General features: G+C 48.0%; 2 protein-coding genes across 4 annotated transcripts; both read left to right on the top strand.

Moving 5' to 3' along the window:
* The first annotated feature begins 6 nt into the window (after positions 1-6).
* hdac6 (histone deacetylase 6) lies at positions 7-15,214 on the top strand. Of its 2 annotated transcripts, XM_019860629.1 has the most exons (29): positions 7-78; positions 1,613-1,711; positions 1,931-2,059; positions 2,262-2,347; positions 2,728-2,812; positions 2,925-2,965; positions 3,062-3,158; positions 3,241-3,338; positions 3,445-3,549; positions 4,770-4,838; positions 4,925-5,051; positions 5,448-5,513; positions 5,632-5,691; positions 5,852-5,941; positions 6,709-6,815; positions 8,245-8,312; positions 8,414-8,546; positions 8,628-8,756; positions 9,474-9,642; positions 9,822-10,027; positions 10,104-10,296; positions 10,464-10,613; positions 11,304-11,481; positions 11,963-12,099; positions 12,192-12,374; positions 13,126-13,242; positions 13,331-13,477; positions 14,178-14,306; positions 14,482-15,214. In XM_019860629.1, exons 2-29 carry the CDS (start codon positions 1,619-1,621, stop codon positions 14,548-14,550), a joined length of 3,261 nt encoding a protein of 1,086 aa, XP_019716188.1. In that variant the 5' UTR covers positions 7-78; positions 1,613-1,618; the 3' UTR covers positions 14,551-15,214. The 2 variants fall into 2 exon arrangements, with proteins under 2 accessions (XP_019716188.1, XP_019716189.1); XM_019860630.1 differs by lacking the exon at positions 1,613-1,711 and having other exon boundaries at positions 26-78.
* Positions 15,215-15,794: 580 nt separating this feature from the next.
* Positions 15,795-19,286, top strand: lhfpl4b (LHFPL tetraspan subfamily member 4b). Of its 2 annotated transcripts, XM_019860632.1 has the most exons (6): positions 15,795-16,015; positions 16,474-16,732; positions 17,545-17,749; positions 17,873-17,952; positions 18,047-18,194; positions 18,276-19,286. In XM_019860632.1, the coding sequence occupies exons 2-6, from the start codon at positions 16,508-16,510 to the stop codon at positions 18,293-18,295; spliced, it is 678 nt and encodes a 225-aa protein (XP_019716191.1). In that variant the 5' UTR covers positions 15,795-16,015; positions 16,474-16,507; the 3' UTR covers positions 18,296-19,286. The 2 variants fall into 2 exon arrangements, with proteins under 2 accessions (XP_019716191.1, XP_019716192.1); XM_019860633.1 differs by lacking the exon at positions 15,795-16,015 and having other exon boundaries at positions 16,022-16,732.
* Positions 19,287-23,134: the final 3,848 nt, after the last annotated feature.

Below are 23,134 nucleotides of genomic sequence, written 5' to 3'. Positions count from 1 at the left end.
CCGCGCTGCTCTATTGTGACGCGATCATTGTGCGTCGTTTCGTTGGCGCTCAGGGTAAAATCAAAAACGCAGTTTCCTGTAAGTACGCTCATGTTGATGTTGTTGTTGATGATGATGTTTTTCAATTAATGTGAATGCCTCTTTCCACAGTATTGCTATTACGCGCATACTTATTTGTGGCCACGAATTAGGTGTGACGTGCACATGCCATAGTAATAATATTGTCATGTCTGAAACTCTGAGGGCAGGCATGATGATTAGCGGCTTTGACATCAGCCGAGATAAAAAAAAGTCCGGGGACATTTCTGTGTGTGCAGTGCCTGAGCTTGAGGTTTAGTCCACAGCAGCTGTTGAAAGAACGCCACAATCGTTCCTGGACAGTTGGGTAAGCAAATGGAGCGCTTATTCTCCAGACATCTCCTATTGCAGTTTTTAAGAGAAGGTGCGCTCCATTTCCTTTACCAAAACGTCCGCGTTGTTATTACTTGTAATGTCAATTTGAAGACACCCACAGATTTGATGCCGTTGTTGCAGGTTCAGGGTTATGCCACCAAATAACAATTTAGAATATGTGATTCACTTGAAGTTGATTGAATCGTGTCTGCTCTGATAATTTTGCTCACTTGAAAAAGGGATACCTTCAAAAAAAAAAAGTGCTCTGTCCTGAGGTTTTTTTACGCACCTAGATATACCATGAAATAAAAGCTGGAATTCTCAAATTATGTCACATATTTTGATCTGAAAGCCAATTGTCTTCCGTATACTGTACAACAAAAACAAAGGAATTGAACTTGCCCTTCACCCACAGATTTGATGCCGTTGTTGCAGGTTCAGGGTTATGCCACCAAATAACAATTTAGAATATGTGATTCACTTGAAGTTGATTGAATCGTGTCTGCTCTGATAATTTTGCTCACTTGAAAAAGGGATACCTTCAAAAAAAAAAAAAGTGCTCTGTCCTGAGGTTTTTTTACGCACCTAGATATACCATGAAATAAAAGCTGGAATTCTCAAATTATGTCACATATTTTGATCTGAAAGCCAATTGTCTTCCGTATACTGTACAACAAAAACAAAGGAATTGAACTTGCCCTTCCATTATTTGGGTGGGGGGGGGGGGCGGGGACTGTATACAGGAGTGTGACATACAAACCCAAAACCAAACTTGTGCATGCCATTTCAGATATTTGGCAGGGAACAAAATGTCAAGTCAAGCTTTATTGTCAAATATGGTCTATGTGCAACATACAGCACGGATGAAATTACTTTCCTCTCTCAACCACAGTGCAAACATGCAGTGCATTGAAACACACACAGCTAAAATATAAGGGCAGCAAACTGAACTGCATAAAGACATGCATAAAGACATAAATATATCAATATGAACAAATAAAACAATAAATAGTGAACAACAGACTATTAAAGGCACTTGTGATTATTGCGGGTTAAAGCTTAGGTAGTGAATTGTTTAAGTGAAATAATCGGATGTCAGATGCTGAGGGAGGGTCTGTGGCAGGAGGCTGGGGTGGGGGGGGGGATGCGGGCAGAACAGGGAGGGAGTTCAGTCTCCTGACCGCCTGGTAGAATAAACTGTTCGTTTCGTTGAACCTAGTCCGAGATGTCGTCTGGAGCTGATGATTCTCCACCATTGGCATCATCATCATCATGTGGACAAAAGTCAGTTCGGAGGTCTCCTCGTCTGTCCCCTCAGGTAGCTCAAGTGAACGCTAACTCACTCAATGTTTGATGAAGGACTTAAAATGTGGGTGATATATTAACTTGCCAATCACGTGGGGCTCTGAAAAAAACTCTCGTCACATTCAAGTTCGACAAAGTTATCTTGATTGGTTACACTGTAAAAGCAGCAGCCGTGTGTGTGTGTGTGTGTGTGTGTGTGTGTGTGTGTGTGTGTGCGTGTGCACGAGTACAGGGAGGCGTAGTTCAAGGTAATCAGCGGAAGAAGAAAAGTGGCAGCTTGCAGGAGGCAAAGAAGAAAGGGAGAATGTCGAGGAACCGAGAAGACCGTGACGAGGAGCTTCAGGTGGAACTGCAGCGGCTGGTGAGCGGAACCAGTCGCATCACAGAAGAACCTTTGATACTCTGTGGATAGGAGTCGCCAATGGGCCCCACATAATGTTTAGATATGTGTGTGTGTGTGTGTGTGTGTGTGTGTGTGTGTGTGTGTGTGTGTGTGTGTGTGTGTGCGTGCGTGCGTGCGTGCGTGCGTGCGTGCGTGCGTGCGTGCGTGTGTGTGTATACAGGACCTGTCCAGCAGGTCATCCGCCAGTGGAACAGGTTTGGTTTATTCTGAGATCTTCACCCATCATCAGAACCTGTGGGACCCCAAGTAAGCTCACCGAACACGACCTTATAGTGTGTAGTCTCTCTCAGTGCAGTCCGTATAAATATGGTCCCACACTGTCCACTCATAAAAAAATGGAAAACATGCCATCTAATAAAACACAAACATTTCTAGTCACCTGACCTCTGAAACGCGTGAAGAGCCTCCTTCAAGGGGCTCGTATACGATGCCCATGTTTGGGCTTCCTGTTTGGAGCGGGTCACGTGTCGCCTGTAGCTTCTCGTCAGATTGTGTGTGTCTGTCAGTGACATTGAGAACTCCCTTATAAAGTTAGGGGCCTCCTCCACGGCCCACTATTTGAGAAGGACCGCTGTAGAATGCATGCATGTCACATGCCCCTGTTCATGACTGGCCTCGTTGTTCAGTCATGTAGAAAGTCCAGCCAGAGTGACATCCATCATGGAAGAGCTGGACAGACAAGGGCTGCTGTCACGCTGCGTTCAAGTGCAGGTGAGACATTTGACCGTCTGACTTTTTTGCTGAAGCAGGAGACTGAAGTGTGTGTGTGTGTGTGTGTGTGTGTGTGTGTGTGTGTGTGTGTGTGTGTGTGCGTGTGTTACAGCCCAGAGCAGCCACTGATGAAGACCTGTTACTCGTGCACACGTGAGTTCACCCAAACATGAAACAATCCATCTTCATGTTTGACATCTTCTCTGATCGGGTGTTTGTGATGTGTGTTGCCACATGTCCTCCCTCCAGGAAGCACTACATCGAGCTGATTAAGTCCACTCAGACGATGTCTGAAACAGAACTGCATCAGTTTTCTGACAAATATGATTCCGTTTATATCCATCCCGTAAGCACACCCACACACATACACACACACACATACATACACTCACACACGCACAAAAATATCTGTTGTATGCATTTTACAGGAGACCTTCCAGGTGTCCATCTTGGCGGTGGGTTCAGTGCTCCAGCTAGTTGACCAGGTGTTGACATCTAAACTGAGAAACGGCTTTGCTGTCATCAGGTATGAGCTGAAGGCTGTGATGAGGTGTTCAGGCCTCCCCCAATAACCAGCTATAACGTATGTGTGTGTGTGTGTGTGTGTGTGTGTGCGTGTGTTTGTTTGTCAGGCCTCCAGGACATCACGCTCAGTCAAACGAGGCCAACGGTTTTTGTGTTTTCAACAACGTGGCCATTGCAGCTCGTTACGCTCAGAACAAACACAAAGTCAAAAGGTGTGTCTTCGATGTGAAAGGTCGGGCTATGAAAAAACACAAAGTGAGTACGTTTGGACGCAAAATGCAGACATGTGTCCGAGGTAGGGATGGAAGGATTTTTGAAAAACAAACAGCTCGCGTAACTCCCAAGACATGTGGACACACAGTTAGGACATTTAGACACAGAAGATTTAGACCAGGGTGTGTCCAAACTACGGCCCGGGGCCATTTGTGGCCTGCCATCCAGTTTTCAGCAGTCCGCAACGTGCCCCCCCCCCCTAATAAATAAATAAAACCGATGTGTTAAAAAAGGTGAAGGTGGCAGCGTGACAAGGGAGGGTGTACTGTCGAACTTTTCTCTGTATTCAACAATACAAATAAATGCTAAAAAGAGTAATACCATTTTTATTAAAAAAAACTTTAGTGAATAAAGATTATTCCATTTTAGAAGCACTTTGTCCTCTCTTGCTGATGGATGAAGACGTCCCATGAATGAGGCTCAAGTAACTGAAAAATGGTCACCTAACGACTGTTTGTTCTTTTTCGGGTTTTAAATATGGAGATGGGATTCAGCTGCTGTTTAGTGCAGAGCCGGATCCGTTCTGTGAGACAGAGGGCTGTTGGCCACCCCAAAAACTTGGAAATTTCCTACATGATTTTGAAATGAGCTAAAGAATACAAATGATATAGAACTGATTTCGCGTGTTTCAAAAAGTTGACGAATTTTAAAGCGGCCCTTTCGTCCTTCCGTTGTTATGCCTGCGGCCCTCAAATGTAAAAGTTTGGACACCCCTGATTTCGCAACACATGAAGAACTCACAAACACAAAACGTGCCGATTAGTTAGAATATTTACACACACACACACACACGCAATTTAAGGCCTTTTCGCACCGCGACATCAGAGGGCTCATGCAATGGCAGCGCAGCTGGCGGAGTGATTTCAAAGTGGTGACAGCAATAGATCAGCCAGTGGGAAAAGCCTCCCTGTTACTTCCTGGCAGGCTGCTATGCGAGCACTTCCAAATAAGGGCGTGCCTGCCGCCGGACGTCCATGCGCACTGCCCTGGATTTTGAGCCACTTGCTGAGAATATTTTGACACAATTAGATGCAAAATGGGGTATAACTAGAAGCAAACTGAGGACATTTTCAGACAAAGCGAAGACATTTCAAAAAAGTCAGGACGTTAAAAATTGAAGCCACTGACTGAAGCGCGTTAAATCGTGTCTTTGCGTCAGGGTGTTGATCGTGGACTGGGACATTCATCACGGTCAAGGTGTCCAACGTGTGTTCCAAGAAGACCCCAGGTGACCTCTCCCCACTTTTAAACAACACAACAATAACAAGCCTTGTCCTGTTGAACCGTGCTCAAATGTGTGAATGCGTGCGTCAGCGTGCTGTACGTGAGCGTGCACAGGTTTGAGCGGGGTGCCTTCTGGCCTCACCTGCCAGAGTCTGACAGCACATTTGTGGGCGGCGCCCCCGCCGAAGGACGAAACATCAACCTGGCCTGGTCCGCGGTCAGTCATGTCAATTCTTCTCGAGCGTAGCGTCCCCCGACTTTTGACCACTCGGAAATAATTTGCGGCAGACCGCGAAACAAAAATATCCGTCGTGCGGGGACCCTGTTTTATGAGTTTCGTATTCTGTTGTATGAACGGCAACAAGTCCATACACTCTTAAGTGTAACTTTTGCCATCCGGTTGTAAGACTATTCCGTTGTTCTACCTGTCACTGTGTGACCCTGGCAGATAGATCAACAAAGTGATATGATTTGGAATGATCTGCCACAGCACACCAGATGAACTCACGGGACAGAGAAGTTGAGAATAAATGCTGTCGGAACCCCCTCAAGGGAAAAAAAAAACCCCAAAAACGATTCAGTTTACTGACAACTTTGCTGTCTGCTTGTTCAGGCCGGAAAAAGCGACGCAGACTACATGTGTGCTTTCCAGCGACTGCTGCTCCCGGTCGCCTACGAGGTAATGCTCACTGCTTCCTGTCCAGAAAACTGTGGACGTCGCACTTCCATATTAAAAAGTTGTTTATTTTTTCCCTCCGTTCAAACTTTTAACTGTGTGCATCCATGCGTGAGTGAAGTTTCAGCCGCAGCTGGTTCTGGTGTCTGCTGGTTTTGATGCCGCACTGGGGGATCCCAAGGTATGACAGGGTGATTATGACATCACGATGGGCTCCCTTGCTCTTTGCTGGCATAGACTGCAAATATTAAGAAAAACTTGCAAGACCAAAATCATGTTACGTGGGATCAACAGAAAAATTCATGATCCTAAATGATGTGTGTGTGTTTGTTTGTTTTCAGGGCCAGATGTGCATGAGTCCCGAATGTTTCCAGACACTGACACACATGCTGATGTCTTTGGCAGAAGGTCAACTCATTCTGGCTCTCGAGGTAAAAAGAAAAACAACGAAAACAACATGCACGTATGAAAGCATAATACCAACATGGCTGCCTGCATGTATGAACATAATACGAGAAAAGTTATAGACTCTATTTTGTGTGTGTGTGTGTGTGTGTGTTTTTTTTTCATACAAACAAACAGTACCAGCATTAGCGAAGATGAAACATTTCGGCAATTTCTGTTGAAATTCAGCCAATTGTTCAGAATTTTAGTTTTCTTAGTTCTTCTGGTGAATGGTAACAAACTAAACCAAGGGTGTCCAAACTACGGCCCAGGGGGCTATTTGCGGCCCGTCATTGCATTTTTCAGCAGCCCGCGAGATGACAAAGAAAGGAAAACAAAACCCTAAAAATAACATTTGACACGGTTTGCAAAGTTAGTTAAAAACGGGTAAAGTGAGTAGGGATGGTGCCAGTAAAATAGGTGCCATTACTACACATGAATTAGTTTATGTACTGTTGAACTTGCTCAAATATTTGCCTTAACCCCTTGGACAGAAAGCTGACGAACAAAGCCAACAATCTGGAATTGCTTTCTTGACTTGACTTGAGCGTGTTTCCAAAAATTGACCAATTTTTAAGGTGGCCATTTTTCTGTCGTCGGCCATCAAACGAAAAAGCTTGGACACCCCTGGTCTAAACACTTTAGGTTTTGCTCGTCATCGGTGAGAGTAACGGCTTCGTTTGCTTTTATCAAAAGGCTTACATTTCGACTTTGTCTGTACAGTGCACGTCTGTGTCTTTTTATGCACGTTTAGGGAGGTTACAACCTGCAGGCGACAGCGAAGGGTGCTGCCGCTTGTGTTCGTGCCTTGCTGGGGGGAGCCTGTGCACCAATGGCTCCGCCCACTGCTCCGTCTGACTGGTACCTGACACGCACACACACACACACACACGCACACAGGGTGACACTTCTGAATTTTTCCTCACATTTTTATGACCTTTTGGGTTGTGGAGGGCAATTCCCACAATCAATGAGCAAACTTCAACAGGAAAGTGGCATTGCCAAGGACCTGGTCGCGTTACCTCAAAACGAAAGCTGCGATCTTTCGTGTTCACTCAAGCGGAATGAAAAGTCTCTTAACCATTTACAGAAAAATGGTTTTAATCGTTAATGTCAACTCCACATTGATGAAATTCTTTGCTGACTTTTCGTGGACTTGGACCTTTAAACAAGTCAATCTTTTAATTATTTTCCTGTCTCTGAAAATATTGAAATGTGGGGCAGGGTGAGGTTTTGTCCAACAAGCCAATTCCACCATGGCAAGAAATACACTACGAGCACATCGATAATAGCTGCGGTATTGGGACGAAAACGTGACACGGACATGTTATTCATTGCAGCAGTGGCTCCCCCGTGTGTTTCAGGATTGATTTTAAGGCTCTTTTATTCGTTTTTAAAGGTTTTAACGGTCTTGGGCCATCTTATTTATCTGACCTGCTTTTATCATATCAACCCACGCGGATCCTGAGGTCCTCTGGCACTGGCCTTTTAATTATTCCGAGGGCGTGCGTGTGAGTGCGAGCACAGGCAATGCTTGCGATGATATGCATCTGTGTATGTTGGGGGCAAGGGGAGGCTCCTCTTTTGTATTTGTTTTGTATTCGTGCTATTTATTATCATGCTCCTCAGTCACAAAAGGGTGGAGTGCCCTCTCCGGGTCGGGGAGGAGATCTTGCCCCAAGTGGAGGAGTTGAAGTATCTTGGGCTCTTGTTCACGAGTGAGGGCAGGAGGGAGCGGGAGACCGACAGGCGGATCGGTGCAGCGTCTGCTGTGATGCTGACTTTGTATCGGTCTGTCGTGGTGAAGAAGGAGCTGAGCCAAAAAAGCTCTCAATTTACCGCTCGATCTACCTTCCAAACCGCTATAGCTCATGACCGAAAGAGACAAGCGGCCGCAGGGTGTCTGGGCTGTCCCTTCGAGAGAAGGTGAGAAGCTCGGCACTCAGAATCGAGTCGCTACTTCTCCAATTGGGGAGGAGCCAGATGAGGTGGCTCGGGCATCTGATTGGGAAGCCTCCTGGACGCCTCCCTGGCGAGGTGTTCCGGGAATGAACGACCTAGGACACGCTTTTAATTGCACAGCACTTTGAGTTGCATTTTTATGTTGAAAAGTGCTGTCTCAATAAAGTTTGATGGATTGATTATTAAGACCACCCGGCAACTCTTGCAAACTGTGAAAGAAAAATTCAATTCAAATGGCTCGACTCGGCAATGCCATGACATTTAGACTAACACAGGGCGAACTGTGCACTAACTGATCGTAAAATAGACATTTGCTTCTGTGCGTCAGTGCCCTGAAGTCCATCTCTGAGAGCATCTCAGCTTTGTATCCATATTGGACCTCACTGCAAGTGCTGGGTAAACACACACACACACACACACACACACAATATCCCGTAACTTTGCGGCAGTGTCGATTCCGTTTTTAGCTTCGGTCTGTTGCATCGTGTCTCCTGTAGAGGGCGACCATCTTGCTGAAGGACAAGTCCTCGGATTAGCAACGGATGAGGAGAGCCCGCCGTGTCCCGCTGCCATGACAACGGGCCTGGTGTACGACGAGAGAATGATGGAGCACCTGAACCTGTGGGACAGGTGCTTGGGTGGCCGCTTGTGGGCGTCCCGCACTGGACCGGATGACTGACGGGGTCCGCTAAGCTCCACTTTTGTCCGCAGGCATCATCCTGAACAGCCGCAAAGAATCTTCAAGATCTTCTCAAGGCATCAGCAGCTCGGTCTGGTGGAACGTTGCCAGCGCATTCCGTCTCGCTTCGCCACCGAGGAGGAGCTCGCCATGTGTCACACGTACGTGTTGTTAAGCACGAAATTTGTCTGCGCTGTGACTGGTCGCAGTTGCAACAGTCTGATTTTCTCGCTTGCCAGCTCTTTTTTTTTTTTTTTTTTTTATGCTGTTCAGGATCACGGCTCAACCTATTCTGACTGACTTGGAGCGAGAGGTAGCTCCGCACACATCACCAGTCAATATCTGGGCCCATATTGAAAAACGATTGACTGGTGACGTGTTTGGGTTTTGAAAAATCTTAATTCATCCAGTTGAAGGACAGATTGTCACTTGCCGTTCTGACCCGGGAGCAAATCAGAGTCAAACAAAGTGAAATAAAAGCGAAGTACAACTACAAAGAAAAAAATGAGTTGTGCAGGGTGAAAGGTTTAAAACAACAGGCGCAGCGCTCCGTTACTAAACTTTGAAACGGTACTTGGACGAATGACGTAAACGATGTCGTTTATTGCAGAAAGACCGCAAACGAAGAGATTACGAAAACCGCTGGAAGCGAGCGTGTGGGTGGTGGTATGCAGAGTCCTCAGAGAGTGAAAAATAGGGGAATGTTTCAGGGATAAACTTGGACTGGTGAATTTGTTTGTGTGAGTGAAAAGAGGGTCAACTGACCAGGGAGTATTTTTTGAGGAGCGCTGTGGTGACAAAGCAGATGGCTGCGTGGTTTACGCTGTCTCGCTTGTGGAGTCACACTGAATTGACTGTGCATGTTCATGTTTATTCAGGGCGGACCACATCCAGCAGATGAAGTCGACCACTACGATGAAGAACAGGGATTTGCACAAACTGGGCCAAGAGTTCAACTCCATCTACATCAACAATCAGAGTTTCAAGTCAGCCCTGCTGGCCGCCGGAAGCTGCTTCAATGCTGTGGACCACATTATGACTGGACAGGTAGCGATCCCGCCACAACTTCAAACACGCGCGCTCATACATCCATGTTCTTGTGGGCCAAAATTCAGGTGAGGTACGATGACGCGCAGGCCCCCGACGACCGGGTAGCGGCTCATCTAACATGCACATGATCGCCGAATAGCGCGTCATTTACTTTCTTATTCATCCCGTGTGTGCAGGTGAGAAGCGGCGTGGCTATCGTGCGTCCCCCCGGTCATCACGCCGAGAGTGGGACTGCGTGCGGTTTTTGTTTCTTCAACACGGCGGCACTCGCCGCTCGCTACGCGCAGAAGACTTGCCGGCATGCGCCCGTCCGAGTCTTAATCCTGGACTGGGACGTTCACCACGGCAACGGCACGCAGCACATGTTTGAAGACGACAACAGGTGAGACGTCGCGTGACCCGGCGTGCGTCGCGCCTGATCAGCCAGCTCACCGGTCGGTGCGGCTCCCTCTCTGCAGCGTCCTCTACGTCTCCCTCCATCGCTATGACAACGGGAACTTCTTCCCGTCCTCGGAGGACGCCGCCCCGAATCGGGTGGGAGTGGCCAAGGGGACGGGCTTCAACGTCAACGTGGCGTGGAGCGGCGGCAGGATGGGTGACGCCGAATACCTCGCCGCCTTCCACCACGTCGTCATGCCGATTGCCGTTGAGGTGGTGCACACGCATACACGCTCATGATGCCCGCGAAAGATGAACAATCGCACTGTTTTGTCGACTGTCTCCTCTGTGGAGCACTCCACCTCCCGATGTGCTCTGTGTATACGTTGCCGTGTGTATTAGGCGATCTCAATGAACTTGCCCCGCCCCTTGCCTCGCAGTTCAATCCAGGTCTGGTGTTGGTGTCGGCGGGATTCGACGCCGCGCGGGGCGACCCTCTGGGCGGATACCGCGTGACCCCCGAGTGCTACGCACACCTCACGCACATGCTGATGTCGTTGGCTTGTGGCCGAGTTTTACTCATATTGGAGGTGACTTGAAAGCAGCCCTAGACATGACATTAAAAAAAAAAAGATTGTGCACACAAATGACATCGTGTGCATGAAATAGTTACTGCGTGCACATGAAGTAGCACTGATCCCTTTTCGGATAAAATGGTAAACAAATTGAGCGCACCTTTACTGACTCGTTTCTCACTGACCTAATCGTTGCGTTTAAAAACCCACAAGTTATTGCATCTTACGTTTTTATTTTATTCCCACATTAAGTAGTGATATTATGACAAATGGTTTTCATTTGGTAGACCGTGATCCCCCCCGAGAGCGCTGCACTTGCTGAGCAATAAAATCGATCCCGGCGTCCAAGTCGTGCCTCCGCCGGGAAAGCAAGCGCTGGCTCTCAACAGCTTCTTCGAATGTCTCTCGGTGATCACGATTCCTTGCGATGCCGAGCTTTTTATCACGTCCTTGTAATTCATCCCGAGCCGAAAATCAAATTCCATCACGCTGTCCCTGTGCATTGCGTAGCTTTCCTTTGACCTTTCAAAGGTGCGTTCGATTTTCTTATTCGAGTGACCCAACATTTGAAAAATATCATTCAATGACAAATCATGATCATCCTGACAAATAACCATGAACTCATCCATAAAACCAAATGATCGCCCAGCCCGAATGCTAACCGACAAACAATTGTTACGCGTGACCTGTCACGTCACGTCGCAGGGCGGTTACAACTTGACGTCCATCTCCGACTCCATGGCCATGTGCACGAGCGCGCTGCTGGGTGATCCTCCTCCTTCGCTGGCGACGCCCCTCCCCCCACCTCACGACGCCGCCGTGGCAGCCATCAATGAGGTCATCCGGCACCACGCCCCCTACTGGAAGTCGTTGCGGATAAACAGTGAGTGCGGGGGGGCGGTGGGCCTGCGATTGTCTCTGGTTTATCTCCCAAACTTTTTTTGTGACACATTTGACGCATCTATCTATCTCTTTTGTGCAAACTGGGGATGAGTAGTACTTTACAATGAGAAAAAAATGGGCAGGAGTCCACACGTTGCGTCATGTTGCAATTTATTTTCTCAAAATTTGAAAAGAAAAATGTGCCATTCTTCCGACCAAATTCCAGCATGAAATTCACCTCATGGCAGAAAAATTACCTCAAGACCTTCAATGTTTCGCATTGCTTTTAACAGTATAGTATACATTTTTAACTTCAGATAACTATAAATGACTATGCGATTACTGTCCGAATGAGCTTTTTTTTACAACCATATTTTTCTATCAGGTTTGTCCACTTTTGTATTAATTACAAAAGAGTCTGAAAAACTTGAAAAAATATATTATTGCACATTTAGAACAGATCTTAATCCTTTTGTTCTTAGTCCCCGAATCCCTGCGAGCAGCTATACCTTCCCCGAGCGCTCATCGGAGGCGCAGTGGAAAAGGCAAAGGCAGGAGGTCAAGACAGAGTGGTCCAGACCAACCACCCCTGCCCCCTGCTGGACTGGAGGGCAACACAGTAACAGCACAAACACAAAAACACCTACACAGGACATATTTATGTGCAGCGTGGCAAGCGTTGACATTGTTTTTGGTGTTTGGACCAATCAGGCAGACCACAGTTTGGACCAACTCACACAAGGTTTGGCCAGCTTGGACATCAGTCCAAGCGCGCACCCGCCCGACGTGGAAGCGGAGTCAAGTGAAGTGACGTCTGAGCGGAACCGGTCCAGGGCCAAGTCGAGTGAAGTGTCCCCTGAGCAGAGCCGATCAGCAGAAAGCTCACAGCCACCAGTGAGTTCAAGGCTTCACAGGCTTGCGGTGTCATCGGATCAGTGTTGCCATGACAACAAGCAATCGGTATGGCAGTGGGGGTAATTTGTGCCTCTGTGCCAGCGGTGGGCGACCATGTGCTGCTAAACACGTCCGCCTCACAGTGCAGAGGTGCAGGGTTCGATTCCGGCTCCGGCCTTCCTGTGTGGAGTTTGCATGCTTTCGCGTGCCCGCGTGGGTTTTCTCCGGGTATTCCGGTTTCCTCCCATATTCCAACAAACATACATGGCAGGCTGATTGAACACTCTAAATTGTCCCAAGGTGTGACTCCGGGCGCGAATGTTTGTTCGTCGATGTGTGCCCTGCAATTGGCTGGCAACGGGTTCAGGGTGTCCCCCGCCTACTGCCCGAAGACAGCTGGCTATAGGCTCTGGCACACCTCGCGACCCTCGTGAAGAGAAGCAGATTAGAAAATGGACGGATGAATAATTAATTATTTTTAGTGAATGAATAATGAATGAAACCAATTTTTAAATTAGATCAATGAATGGACAAAACAAATCTCAACTTTATTTATAGGGCAACCGCAGCTGTAAACACAAGTGTATGAAATCTAAACCACATTAAGATGAATCATTAAATTAATGCACCAAATACCACAGGAGTCTTGATCATGTAACTGCTCGGTGAAGGACGTTTCATAGTTGATGGAGTTTTTCTCACATTTTCTTTCTTAGCGCCTGCCAACGTTATGCTTTGTTATCACGCTCAGGTCGTCATCGACCCCGCACCAACAGATGTTGACCCTGGGGAGGAGGCGGAGCCTGGGGGAGCGTGCGGTTGGTCCAAGCCTCAAGGAACTCTGGAGCTGACGTGTGGCGTGCAGATGGTCAGTCAGGACTCCATTACTGCTCTGGAATTTCCTACTCAAATGAACTCAGATGTGCGTGCGTGCATGTGTGCGTGTCTGTCTGCAGGCCCCCATGTATGTGGTGGACCCTCTGTCCTGGTGTCCTCACCTGGACGCCATCAAGCCCCTGCCCCCATCTGGTATCGATATCTTCCAGCACTGTCAGGACTGTGCCTCGGAGGCAGAGAACTGGATCTGCCTCACCTGCTACAAGGTGACTCACTGATTGTCCAGTCAGCTAAAAATGGGTGCATCTTAGTTTTGGTACCAGGGCAAGTCTCGTCGAGCGTGCACCTCATTGGGCGTTCCAACACATGAAGCTAAAGCACCCTTGATGCAGCTAATTTGGTCGCAGAAAATCGACTGCGCTCAGCCTAAAAATGGGCGGATCTGCCCTGCTGGGCCTTCCAGGTGATGCGCCTCCTGGCATATCTTGCAATTTGGTGAGGGACAAAGTAGACTCAACTTTAGACTACTTAAAACCAGGTCTAAATGGCAGCGCGGGCGATGTAACGGGATTTTAGTGTTTTTGATCACGGCGCAGGCAGCTCGGTTTGGCACTCCGCAGACATTTGGGTATGGTAGGGTACCCACACACATCATCGGTGCCTGGTGGTCTCCGACTGTTCGTGTCACATGCACGGTTGACTGTGTCATCCGCAAGGGGAGATCTTGCAGTTTAGCTGCCAATGTCATGCACAAACCCCAGCGAGTCTATTTCTGTCAAGCAAGGCGTGTTCTCCGACCGCCCTGATTTTAATGCAAATGAGGGATGCCACTCATCTACGTTACATCCCACAACGGCGCAAACGCCCCGTTACGCTCCTCTGGACTAGTGCAAAGTCAGGCAAAACACCAAAAGAAAACTCCACCCATTTACACAGTTAGACTGCGCTCTGCTTCCCCGGCATCAGGTGGCGTGCGGCCGCTACGTCAACGAGCACATGTTGATGCACGGTGCCACGGCCGATCATCCGGTGGTGCTGAGTTTCTGCGACCTCTCCGTGTGGTGCTATGCGTGCGAGTCCTACGTGCACAACCAGGTGATGTTTCACGGATTGATTGATTAACTGCTTATTTCGAACGTACGGTACCAAAAAAAAATTTCTCCCTCTCTCAACTTTTCCACAGTTTCACACTACAAATTGATGTTGCTGTTTTTTAAACTTGCAGAAAAGTTGTACTGCTGTGATATCATAACCTCCTTGATGCGTGCAGGCCGTGTTTGAAGCGAAGAGCGCCGCCCACAGCGCCAAGTTTGGAGAGGAGATGCCGCCCTGGAGTTAGGAGAACGAGGATGAAAATGAAGAGTGCTCAGATTTGTATATATTTGATCATTTTTACAGCGAACCCCTGTTTATTATGCGGGAATATGTTCCAGTTTGCTGCTGTAGAAGAAAAACTGCAAGATACTATGCAATTTTTTTTTTTTTTGAAGGGGGTGTCATTTTATCACTTCCACCGACTTTCAACACATTTTAACTTGCTAAAATGCACTTCCAATGATGAGCATTTTCACCTGCGTGATGTCTCGAAACGGGCGACTCAGATCGCTTTGAGAGAGTGAAAAGAAGAGGACTCCCTCCCCAAATGAGAGGCGAGGCGTGCTTGCGTCCAGCAGATTTTTGTCACTCCCAGTTGAAGTTTATGATAAAACTGTCACATAAAAGGAAACAGAATTGAGAAATGTATATTGAAGCACCACAAGTTCGACAAAACCAAATCACAAACGTTGTCTAGCTTCGTGCTAACATACGGTAGGAAGAGCCATGAGCGGGCTAACGGGGCTAAATTAGGAACGGTATTTATAAACCCTCAAACCACTGCTACTTCAACACACCCGGAGCAGCAATACAAAGCAGACAGGGATACTCAAAGCTCGAAGGAAAACATTCGCTCGACTTCATGGAAACTGGGACTGCTGTTGCATCTTAATGGGGGACCTTCTCTGCCTCTTTATGCTTTTGGGGTTCACTGTCCATCTTTGCCTTCTACCCAATGAGTCGTGTTGACGTTAGGATGTTGAGGTTGCCATGGCAACTTGAGGAGGCCTGTTTGTTGTGCAATAATGTTTCAATACAAACATTAATAATAAAAAAATGTTTTTACAGATAAAGGTTCTTCATCCAAACATCATTTTTGCTCTGCAGTCTCAATAACAAGATGTGGTCACATACAGCATCCAGCCATGCATTTTTATTTGATTTTATTTTCGCTTTTTCTCATTAGGGTGCTGGCTGAGCGCGAGTCAAATAGACCCACACTGGACTGGTAGTCAGAGTTCGGCACACCTTGAAAAACAATCGACTGGTCGCCAAACAAGGCGTGGTTCATATACCAGGACGTCGAGATCCCCAATCCAGCCTGCCTTACATGTCTCCCTCTTCCGACAACCTGACTCAAATGGTCGGCTCATCGGCAAGCTTTGCAGAAGCCTGAGAACGATCCTGCTCAGAAGAAAATAAAAAAACGCCGATCAACCTCCAGTCAGCATTTTCCGTGAAAAATACGCGCCCCCCACCCCCAAAAAAAGAAAAGAAAAGGGAACTTGCTGAATCCGCGGGTTCCTCTGTAAATTAATTCTTGAAAAAGATGTTCCTCGGTCCGCCTGCGGGCGTCGCTGTGGTGGAGGGTCCAATTTGCGTCCTCGTCGCTCCCATCCTCGCTGACGGGCACGCGCGCCGTTGTACCAGACGGGAACGCGCCTCGGTTCGAGTCGCTCTCGGCCAGCGTGCGCGCGAAGCTGCTGCAGGTTGGTTTGTTTTGCTTCCTCTTTTCCGTATGATGAAAAAAATCCCAGACGGTGGTGAAAGCGGTGATGATCACTCGGCGTTGGTGAGGCGGATTTTATTGCAAAAATGTCACGCCTGCGGATCATCTGGCGTCTGCGTTCGAGTCTTAAGGGTTTTGGATAGACCGAACGTGATTTTCTTTTCGTTCTGGGCAACACGATGCGGTAGCGGTTAGTGCATTCGCGTGACCTTGTTGAAGGTTCGAATCTGAGCTCAAGTTGTACAATGTGTGACTTCCCCGTTCCTCTGTTAGCTTCATTGAAGAATGTCTAAAATGCTGGAAATGTGAATGTTCGTTTCTCAATCTGTGCCGGGGCATTGAGTGGCGACCCACACTTGGATGGATGAAAGTCGGGAACAAGCATTTCATGTCGTCCGTTCAGTGATCTTATTTTGATTTTTGACTACGTCCTCCGAGGAAATCTGAGTGACGTGGCCCGGTGAGCGCGGTCATGACGTCGGCGGTGACGCCCGGCCTGGGCGACCTGTCCCGCTTGTACCAGACGGAGTTCGTGCGCAGCGCCCGCGCGGTGGGCGCCCTGTGGGCCGTGTGCACGCTGTGCTTCGCCATCATTCAGGTGGTCATCCTGGTGCAGCCGTCCTGGATCGGAACCGCCGAAGTGCGCCACCCGGGGACGGGGCCGGCCCCGCCCACTGGCACCCTGGGATTATTTGAGGTGATTGCAAACTGCAATCGAGAGGATACTTCGCCGATGTACGCGCGCCATTTGCAGCAATAAAAAGTTCAGATTTGGTCGAGAACACGGGTGTCCAACTCAAGGCCCGGGGGCCAGATCTGGCCCGGCAGCTCATTTTATGTGGCCCGCGAAAGCATGTGTGTCAACTTGCTAAAATCTGGACCAATATTTTGCAGTACTGTAATTTTGTTAACGTGTTTACACCCACTTGAACAATAATTGAACAAACTATTATAATTTACTTGACTGATTGGAAAACTAGTAATCTATTCATTTGTTGTGTAATAATTTTGTGGTTTTACTGTCATAACAACCCTCCCAAGAGAGACGTGATTCAAAATTGGCCCGCGACTAAAATGAGTTTGAAACCCCTGATCTAGAACTTTTTGATTAATTCATTATTTTCATGTCCATTCAATAACTTTTCAATTAAAACACACAGACACACACACGATAACAATGCATATTTTTTTTCAAGTAAAACCATGAAACATCCGGTTGTGTTTTCCAAAGTTCTAGTTCTCGCAGAGGCATAAGTTTACGTACAGTTGCAAATCGTTGCAGGTACCTTGAGGACTCAAAATGTAACGTCGGCATGTCACGAACATGAAGTAGTCATGCCGGCTGATATTCACTGCTCAAAATATACAAACAGCACAAATCTCAGCTCAAGTTCTTTGTTTACCGAAGCAATTTTGGAAACTGACCTGATTGAGGACAAGCATTCGAGAAAGCAGACGGATGTCTCCTTGACTTCGACTCTCTCTCCATGTCCTCCCACATCACATCAGGTGTGTCTGGAGTCGGACAGGCCGGTTCCAGACTGCCGCGGCCGTCTGTCCAGCCTGTCCCCTCTGCCGTCCTTCCAGTCCGTGGCAGTCCTGGTCGGCGTGTCCCTGTGGGCTGTGTGGACCAGCGTGGTTTGTCTCTGCCTCTTTCGATTCTGCAGTGCCGCCACCGTCTACAAGATCTGCGCCTGGCTGCAGCTCACAGCAGGTGCGATCGCTTCTCATTGCCGCCGGCGTCCAGTCACGTGGCTTGACTGGAGTCCAAATTAAGGCGCCGGTTTTCGGACTTGGGACTTGCACTTTGGTTATTTGCTCCCATCTCCGCCTTCAGGGTTTTGCTTGGCATTAGCCTGTCTGCTGTTCCCCGATTCATGGGAGAGTCCGGAGATGAGAGTCCTATGCGGCGACTCGGTGAGTGGCTCGAGACTCGGTTTGATTCGACACAGTCGATGGTTTATGGCGGCTCGTGTGTGTGTGCGCGCGCACGCGTCTGTGTCGTACCCAGGTGGGCAGCTTCTCGTCGGGGAACTGCTCCGTCCACTGGGCCTTCATCCTTGCCATCCTGGGCGTTTTGGACGCCGCCATCTTGGCCACCCTGGCGTTTGTGCTGGCCAACAGACAAGATGCTCTGCTGCCGCCGCTCGGCAAGGAAGGTGGGTTCGTGCGCGTCGTCGCGTTGCACATGTGAAGAGACAACCTGACTTATTGTGTGTGCGCGTGTACCGCGACCACAGGACTGCTGATGTCGGCGTAGACGCCGCGGGACTTCTCTTCCTTCTCAGACAATGACATCATCATCACCATGACATCATGGCGATGTCGTGAAAACACACCATATGATGAAAGACGGAACTGTTGTTGCTGATCAGCTCCTTGTTTTCAAGCACGTCATGTGTTTAGCAGTAAGTGTAGTTCGCGCATCGTTAGCTTCCAAACGCAATGGAAGGCAAGTCCTTCTTCTCTTTGCATGGCTAGCTTCAGTCGAGTGTGGTAACACAATTTGAGCATCGTTCAGCCTTTCCAATCGCATTAGGCAGAGGCCCCGTTGTCCTGAGCTATTATCCGGTGGTAACAGTTAGCCTAGCTTCTGTTATTTCTCGTTCCACGACTATTTTTTCGTCATTGTATTTCGCAAAAGAATCCGGTCAGATATTTTTTTCCCTGATCATGTGAACTCTGTCAAGATGTTTAAAAACAACTGTGTACTTTGCTTTAGTTTAGCATCATTGAGGTTGAACAGTATGCGTCACATTTCCATACAGTGTTTTCATCTGTTCCAAGTGTTCGGCTACTATGATTTTTAAAAAATTGTTGTGTGCTCGTGTAACTACTGTTAGCATGTCAGCCTTTGAGAATAATCAAGACGGTAGTACTAAGATAGTGCGCAAATTCCCTCTTCCCCTAACGTGCTAGCTTAGCAGAGGACGAGCTAAAGTTGGCCACCAGCAGACAGCCGACTGTGGCGTGACGGAAATTTCCAGTCGAGGTCCGACAGCAGGAGAGAAGAAAGCGGAGTGGTCATCTTTGAAGGTGATGCAGAGAAAGGTCTGAATGGTTTTTGGCGATGACGGATGTGAACACCAGCCGCCAACGGCTAGCTGCTCAACAAAAGATACAGTACAGTTCCCAACGAAAGATAAAGAGCCCTTTGTCATACACTGTATTTATAAATTAGACTATTTATGTACTTTATGTATGATTAATAAAAAATTTTAAAAAAGGCCTGAAATGGCTGAGAAGAAAGTAGTCCGGCGTATTTTTACAGATGTGTCTTCCCAAAATCAAATCATCGGCATGCCATTTATTTTTATAGGATGGTGTTGTAATTAAGAAATTATTTTTAAAGTGTTTTGGGATCACTGTTTGGGGCAGATTTCGTGTTGTTCACTATTAAGAACCTTTTAGGGGGGGAGCATCCATCATTCGTGCTTTTCATTTTGGGGCACGTAACGCGTTCCCAGCACTGCCGCTTGTACTGCCGCATATAACGCGGATGGCTAAAACCGCCGCCATGTGTCCGGGACCGCTTCCTGCCGCCTGCGTGACAGCAAGCATTCATCGCATTGGTGTGACATGTTCCGTTTGGTGACGTTGAAACATGGTCAACATTTTTGAAACTTTATTCTTACTTTTGTATATAGTGTGCCATGTTGGCACGCACACTTGTGGTCACATGACAAGCTGGAGTGCACAAAGACAACTAGAAGGAACTAAACACAGCGCTTCAAATGATGTTCTTGGTGGTGCCACTTTGAACTTGGCTCCCTCATCAAACAACACAAATGACCACCCAAGATGGGGCAGATGTGGCAAAGTGTTTCGGCTCGAGCTACTACCTTGTCGCGTAAGATGAACATTTTTCACCCTGAATCTTTTGAATGGCTGCAGAGGGGTCGACGAAGATCGCCCGGATGCGAGCATTTTTACCCGGTTCTGAGCAGAGTCGGCAAAGGCCAGATTGGCAGATTAATCGGTGACGACATTCCTCACCCCAGATCTTTTGATTGCCTAAAATAGGCTGTACCCATTCCGACAATCAGGTTCAATTTGAGATTTTTTTTTTTCCCTCTTTGCGATCAAATTCAGCAAAGGCCCGCTTGTCAGCTATCGCTCAAGAGGACCCTTGGCGGTTATTCTGCTGGGTGCTGCGTTAGAAATCATTTCCCTCCAGCCGGCCCCGTTAATGGCGAAAGTGGGGGACACGCATCACGGCGATCGGGCATTATTTAAGGATTTTCCCTCAGTCGTAATAAAAGTGAGCAATGGATATGCGTACGTTCATGACAATAAAGACGATTCTGCTCAATCACCACTTCTTTTCCTCCTTCATTTGCTCTCCCCGGGCCGCCTACTTTCTCATGTAGTTGACGATCTGGTGAAGCAGCACATGGTTGAGGGCGGCTCTCCGGCGTCGGGCGCCGTAGCGCACGTTGGCATTTGGCACGGCGTGAAGCTGCTGCCCCTCCTGTTCTTCCTCGCCCAGCCTCTTCACCCTCAGCAGCGGTTCGCTGTCGGACGGTGGCGCGTCGTCATCCCCCAGAGAACGGCGGCTTCTCCGGTGGGCGCCTCCCGCGGGCTCCGCGACGGATAGATCCCGTTTTGCGCGCCGGTTGGAGGGGCCATCGTCGGGGCTGATGATTGGCAGGATCCTCGCGAGGAAATGTCTGAGGAGGCGGGACACCGTGATGAGAGTCTCTTGGCCTTCAGTGGACTCAGCGATGCGCACCTACCTCACATCGTCACCGAGGTCTTCGTAGTTATCGCCCCGGAATCGCTCGAGTCTTGTCTTTGCCAGCTGGGCTCCACCTACCCGTGGCTCCACCCTGCCAATCATAGGCTACTTTTTACTCTTAAAGACAATAACTTGCTTTTTAGAGAGTCCAACGAGTCAGTAAAAACTTGTAAACTAGTCTGTCAAGACTCGTTGGAAACTCTTGATTCTCTTTAGAGAGTCCAACTCGTCTCTAAAGTTTCTTCAACCAGTCTGTAAGAAAAGTCCATGTAGTCTGTAAAGACACTTCAATGAGTCTGTCGACTCTTTATCAAGTCAGATGAATGCTGGACTTCCACCTCACCATTTTTCCAGTCTCAAACTAAAAACGAAAAGTCAGAAGGAAGTTTTAGGGTTTTATTCGATGGTGATCGCCATCGTTTCGCATAACGTGCTCATCTGAGCTGTTTTAGATCAGTGTTCTCCTCGTCTTGGACTTACGACAATATCCAACGTGTTTGAAATTATCGTCAGACCTTTCAGTCTTTGCGGTGACGTGACACAACCAACAACCGATAATCAGAAGTGGCAGTTCCAGGTCCAGGAAGTAAAAAAAAATCTGTCACAATTTGGCTCGTGCCACATGTGCTTCTACTCAACCGACGCTCAACTCTAGCAGGGTTTGTACTTTCTGGACAGAAATATGCCAATCGATGAGCTCGGTCAAAATTAAAACAGGGCAAACAAGCATAAGAATGGCATGGATGAAAGGGAAGCACCAAAGAAAACGCGGCTGCTCCGAAGAACATGGCCCGTCCGAAACGCCGAAAGAATCTCGTTGCCGTCTTGTAAGTAGTGACCCTCCCAAATACAAAGTCTCAGTCTCAGCTCTGACAGTTGCCTGCGACTAAAAACTTACAAGGTTCATTTCCAGACCTTCTCAAAGTCTTGTGACGTACAGGAAGCTCGATCAAGACTGTTCCACACACCTCCTGCACAAGCCTGTAAATATTCTTGAGCTATTCTGTACATACAGGTCTGGTGAAACTCTTCAGCAAGTCGATCTTGTCTTTAAAGACTTCAGTCTGTAAAGACTCTTTTGAAAAGCCTGTCGAGAGTCTTTGGAAAGTCAGACTGGTGGCTAAAGACGCTTCTCCAAGTCACACTCATCTCGACAGACACAAGACAAACTGGAAAGACTCTTCAACAGGTCAGCTGAGTCTTTAGAATGTCTGACTCGTCTGTCAAGACTTGGCAAAGTCCAACTAGTTTGTCAAGACTCCTTATTGAGTCTGGAAACACACTTTAGAGAGTCCAGTTCATCTTTAATGACTTTTAAACTCGTCTGATTTTGGTATGTGGAAGGCAAGGCCCACCCGAGTGCAGGGAGAACATGAAAACTACAATGAGGAAGACTCGCGTCCAGATGCTGACCCCAAACTTCAGAACTCGGGAGGCAGATGTGCCAACCGCAATGCCAAAATGCTGCCACTAGCTGTAAGCAAGCTCTTCCAAAAAGGTTTATGACATCCTCCAGATTCAGGACCATCCCATCACCTGTCTAGCAGGGCCTGAAGCAGCTGCGGCGTCACCAGGGTCCACCAGGCCGCAGGGGGCCTCCCCATGCTCGCACCCCGGCCCCGGCCACGGAAGTCCTTTCCTTCCATCTGCGGGTCCCCCGGGTCGACCGATCCCGCTGCCTCGGCTTTGGCGAGGAAGCGCAGCAAAGTCGCAATGGTGGCTGCGTGAAAGTGACAGACCGGATTGGATTGGTCAACTCACGTGAATGGTCGCTAGCGGTAAGAAGCCATCTCATACTTTTTGTTAGCAATGGTTGCCGGGATTCATCCGGGTGGCAGAAGTCAAGTGACGACCGCTTACCTGAACTAAAAAAATGATCACAAAAACTTGTGATATCTCCGCAATAAACTTTCGCAACACTTGTTTTAACGTTACACAATTTGGCAATCTTGTCTCGCGAGAACGGAAATCTCGTCACACGAGATGACTTAACTCGAGATCAAAACAACAATGGCGGCGATTGTCAAACTGCGATCGTTGCTGGAAAAAAAGATGTACTGTCGTTTTTTTTGTTGTTGTTTTAACTGAGAAATTTCCTTGCGTCCCAAAAACGCACATTATTTGGAACCGTGCGTCCCATGGGGAAAATTACGCGTCTAGGATGAGGGACGCAGAGGTAACAAGATGGCTGTGAATAGGGACGGCTGGGCGCTGATGGAAGGGTACCTAGGTCACGAACAGCAGGACGGAGCGGCAAAACCGGCTCAAGTGGCCATCTTTGTTTCATACAGCGGTACTTGTCATGAGGATAAGTTGAATGGATGTCACAAATATTTGTCCAGAGACAATCGCAAGACCACT

The sequence above is a fragment of the Hippocampus comes genome, unplaced genomic scaffold (genome assembly GCF_001891065.2).
Source record: "Hippocampus comes isolate QL1 unplaced genomic scaffold, H_comes_QL1_v1.1 scaffold56, whole genome shotgun sequence".
Lineage (NCBI taxonomy): Eukaryota > Metazoa > Chordata > Actinopteri > Syngnathiformes > Syngnathidae > Hippocampus > Hippocampus comes.
This window is presented reverse-complemented; position numbering and strand designations above follow the sequence as displayed.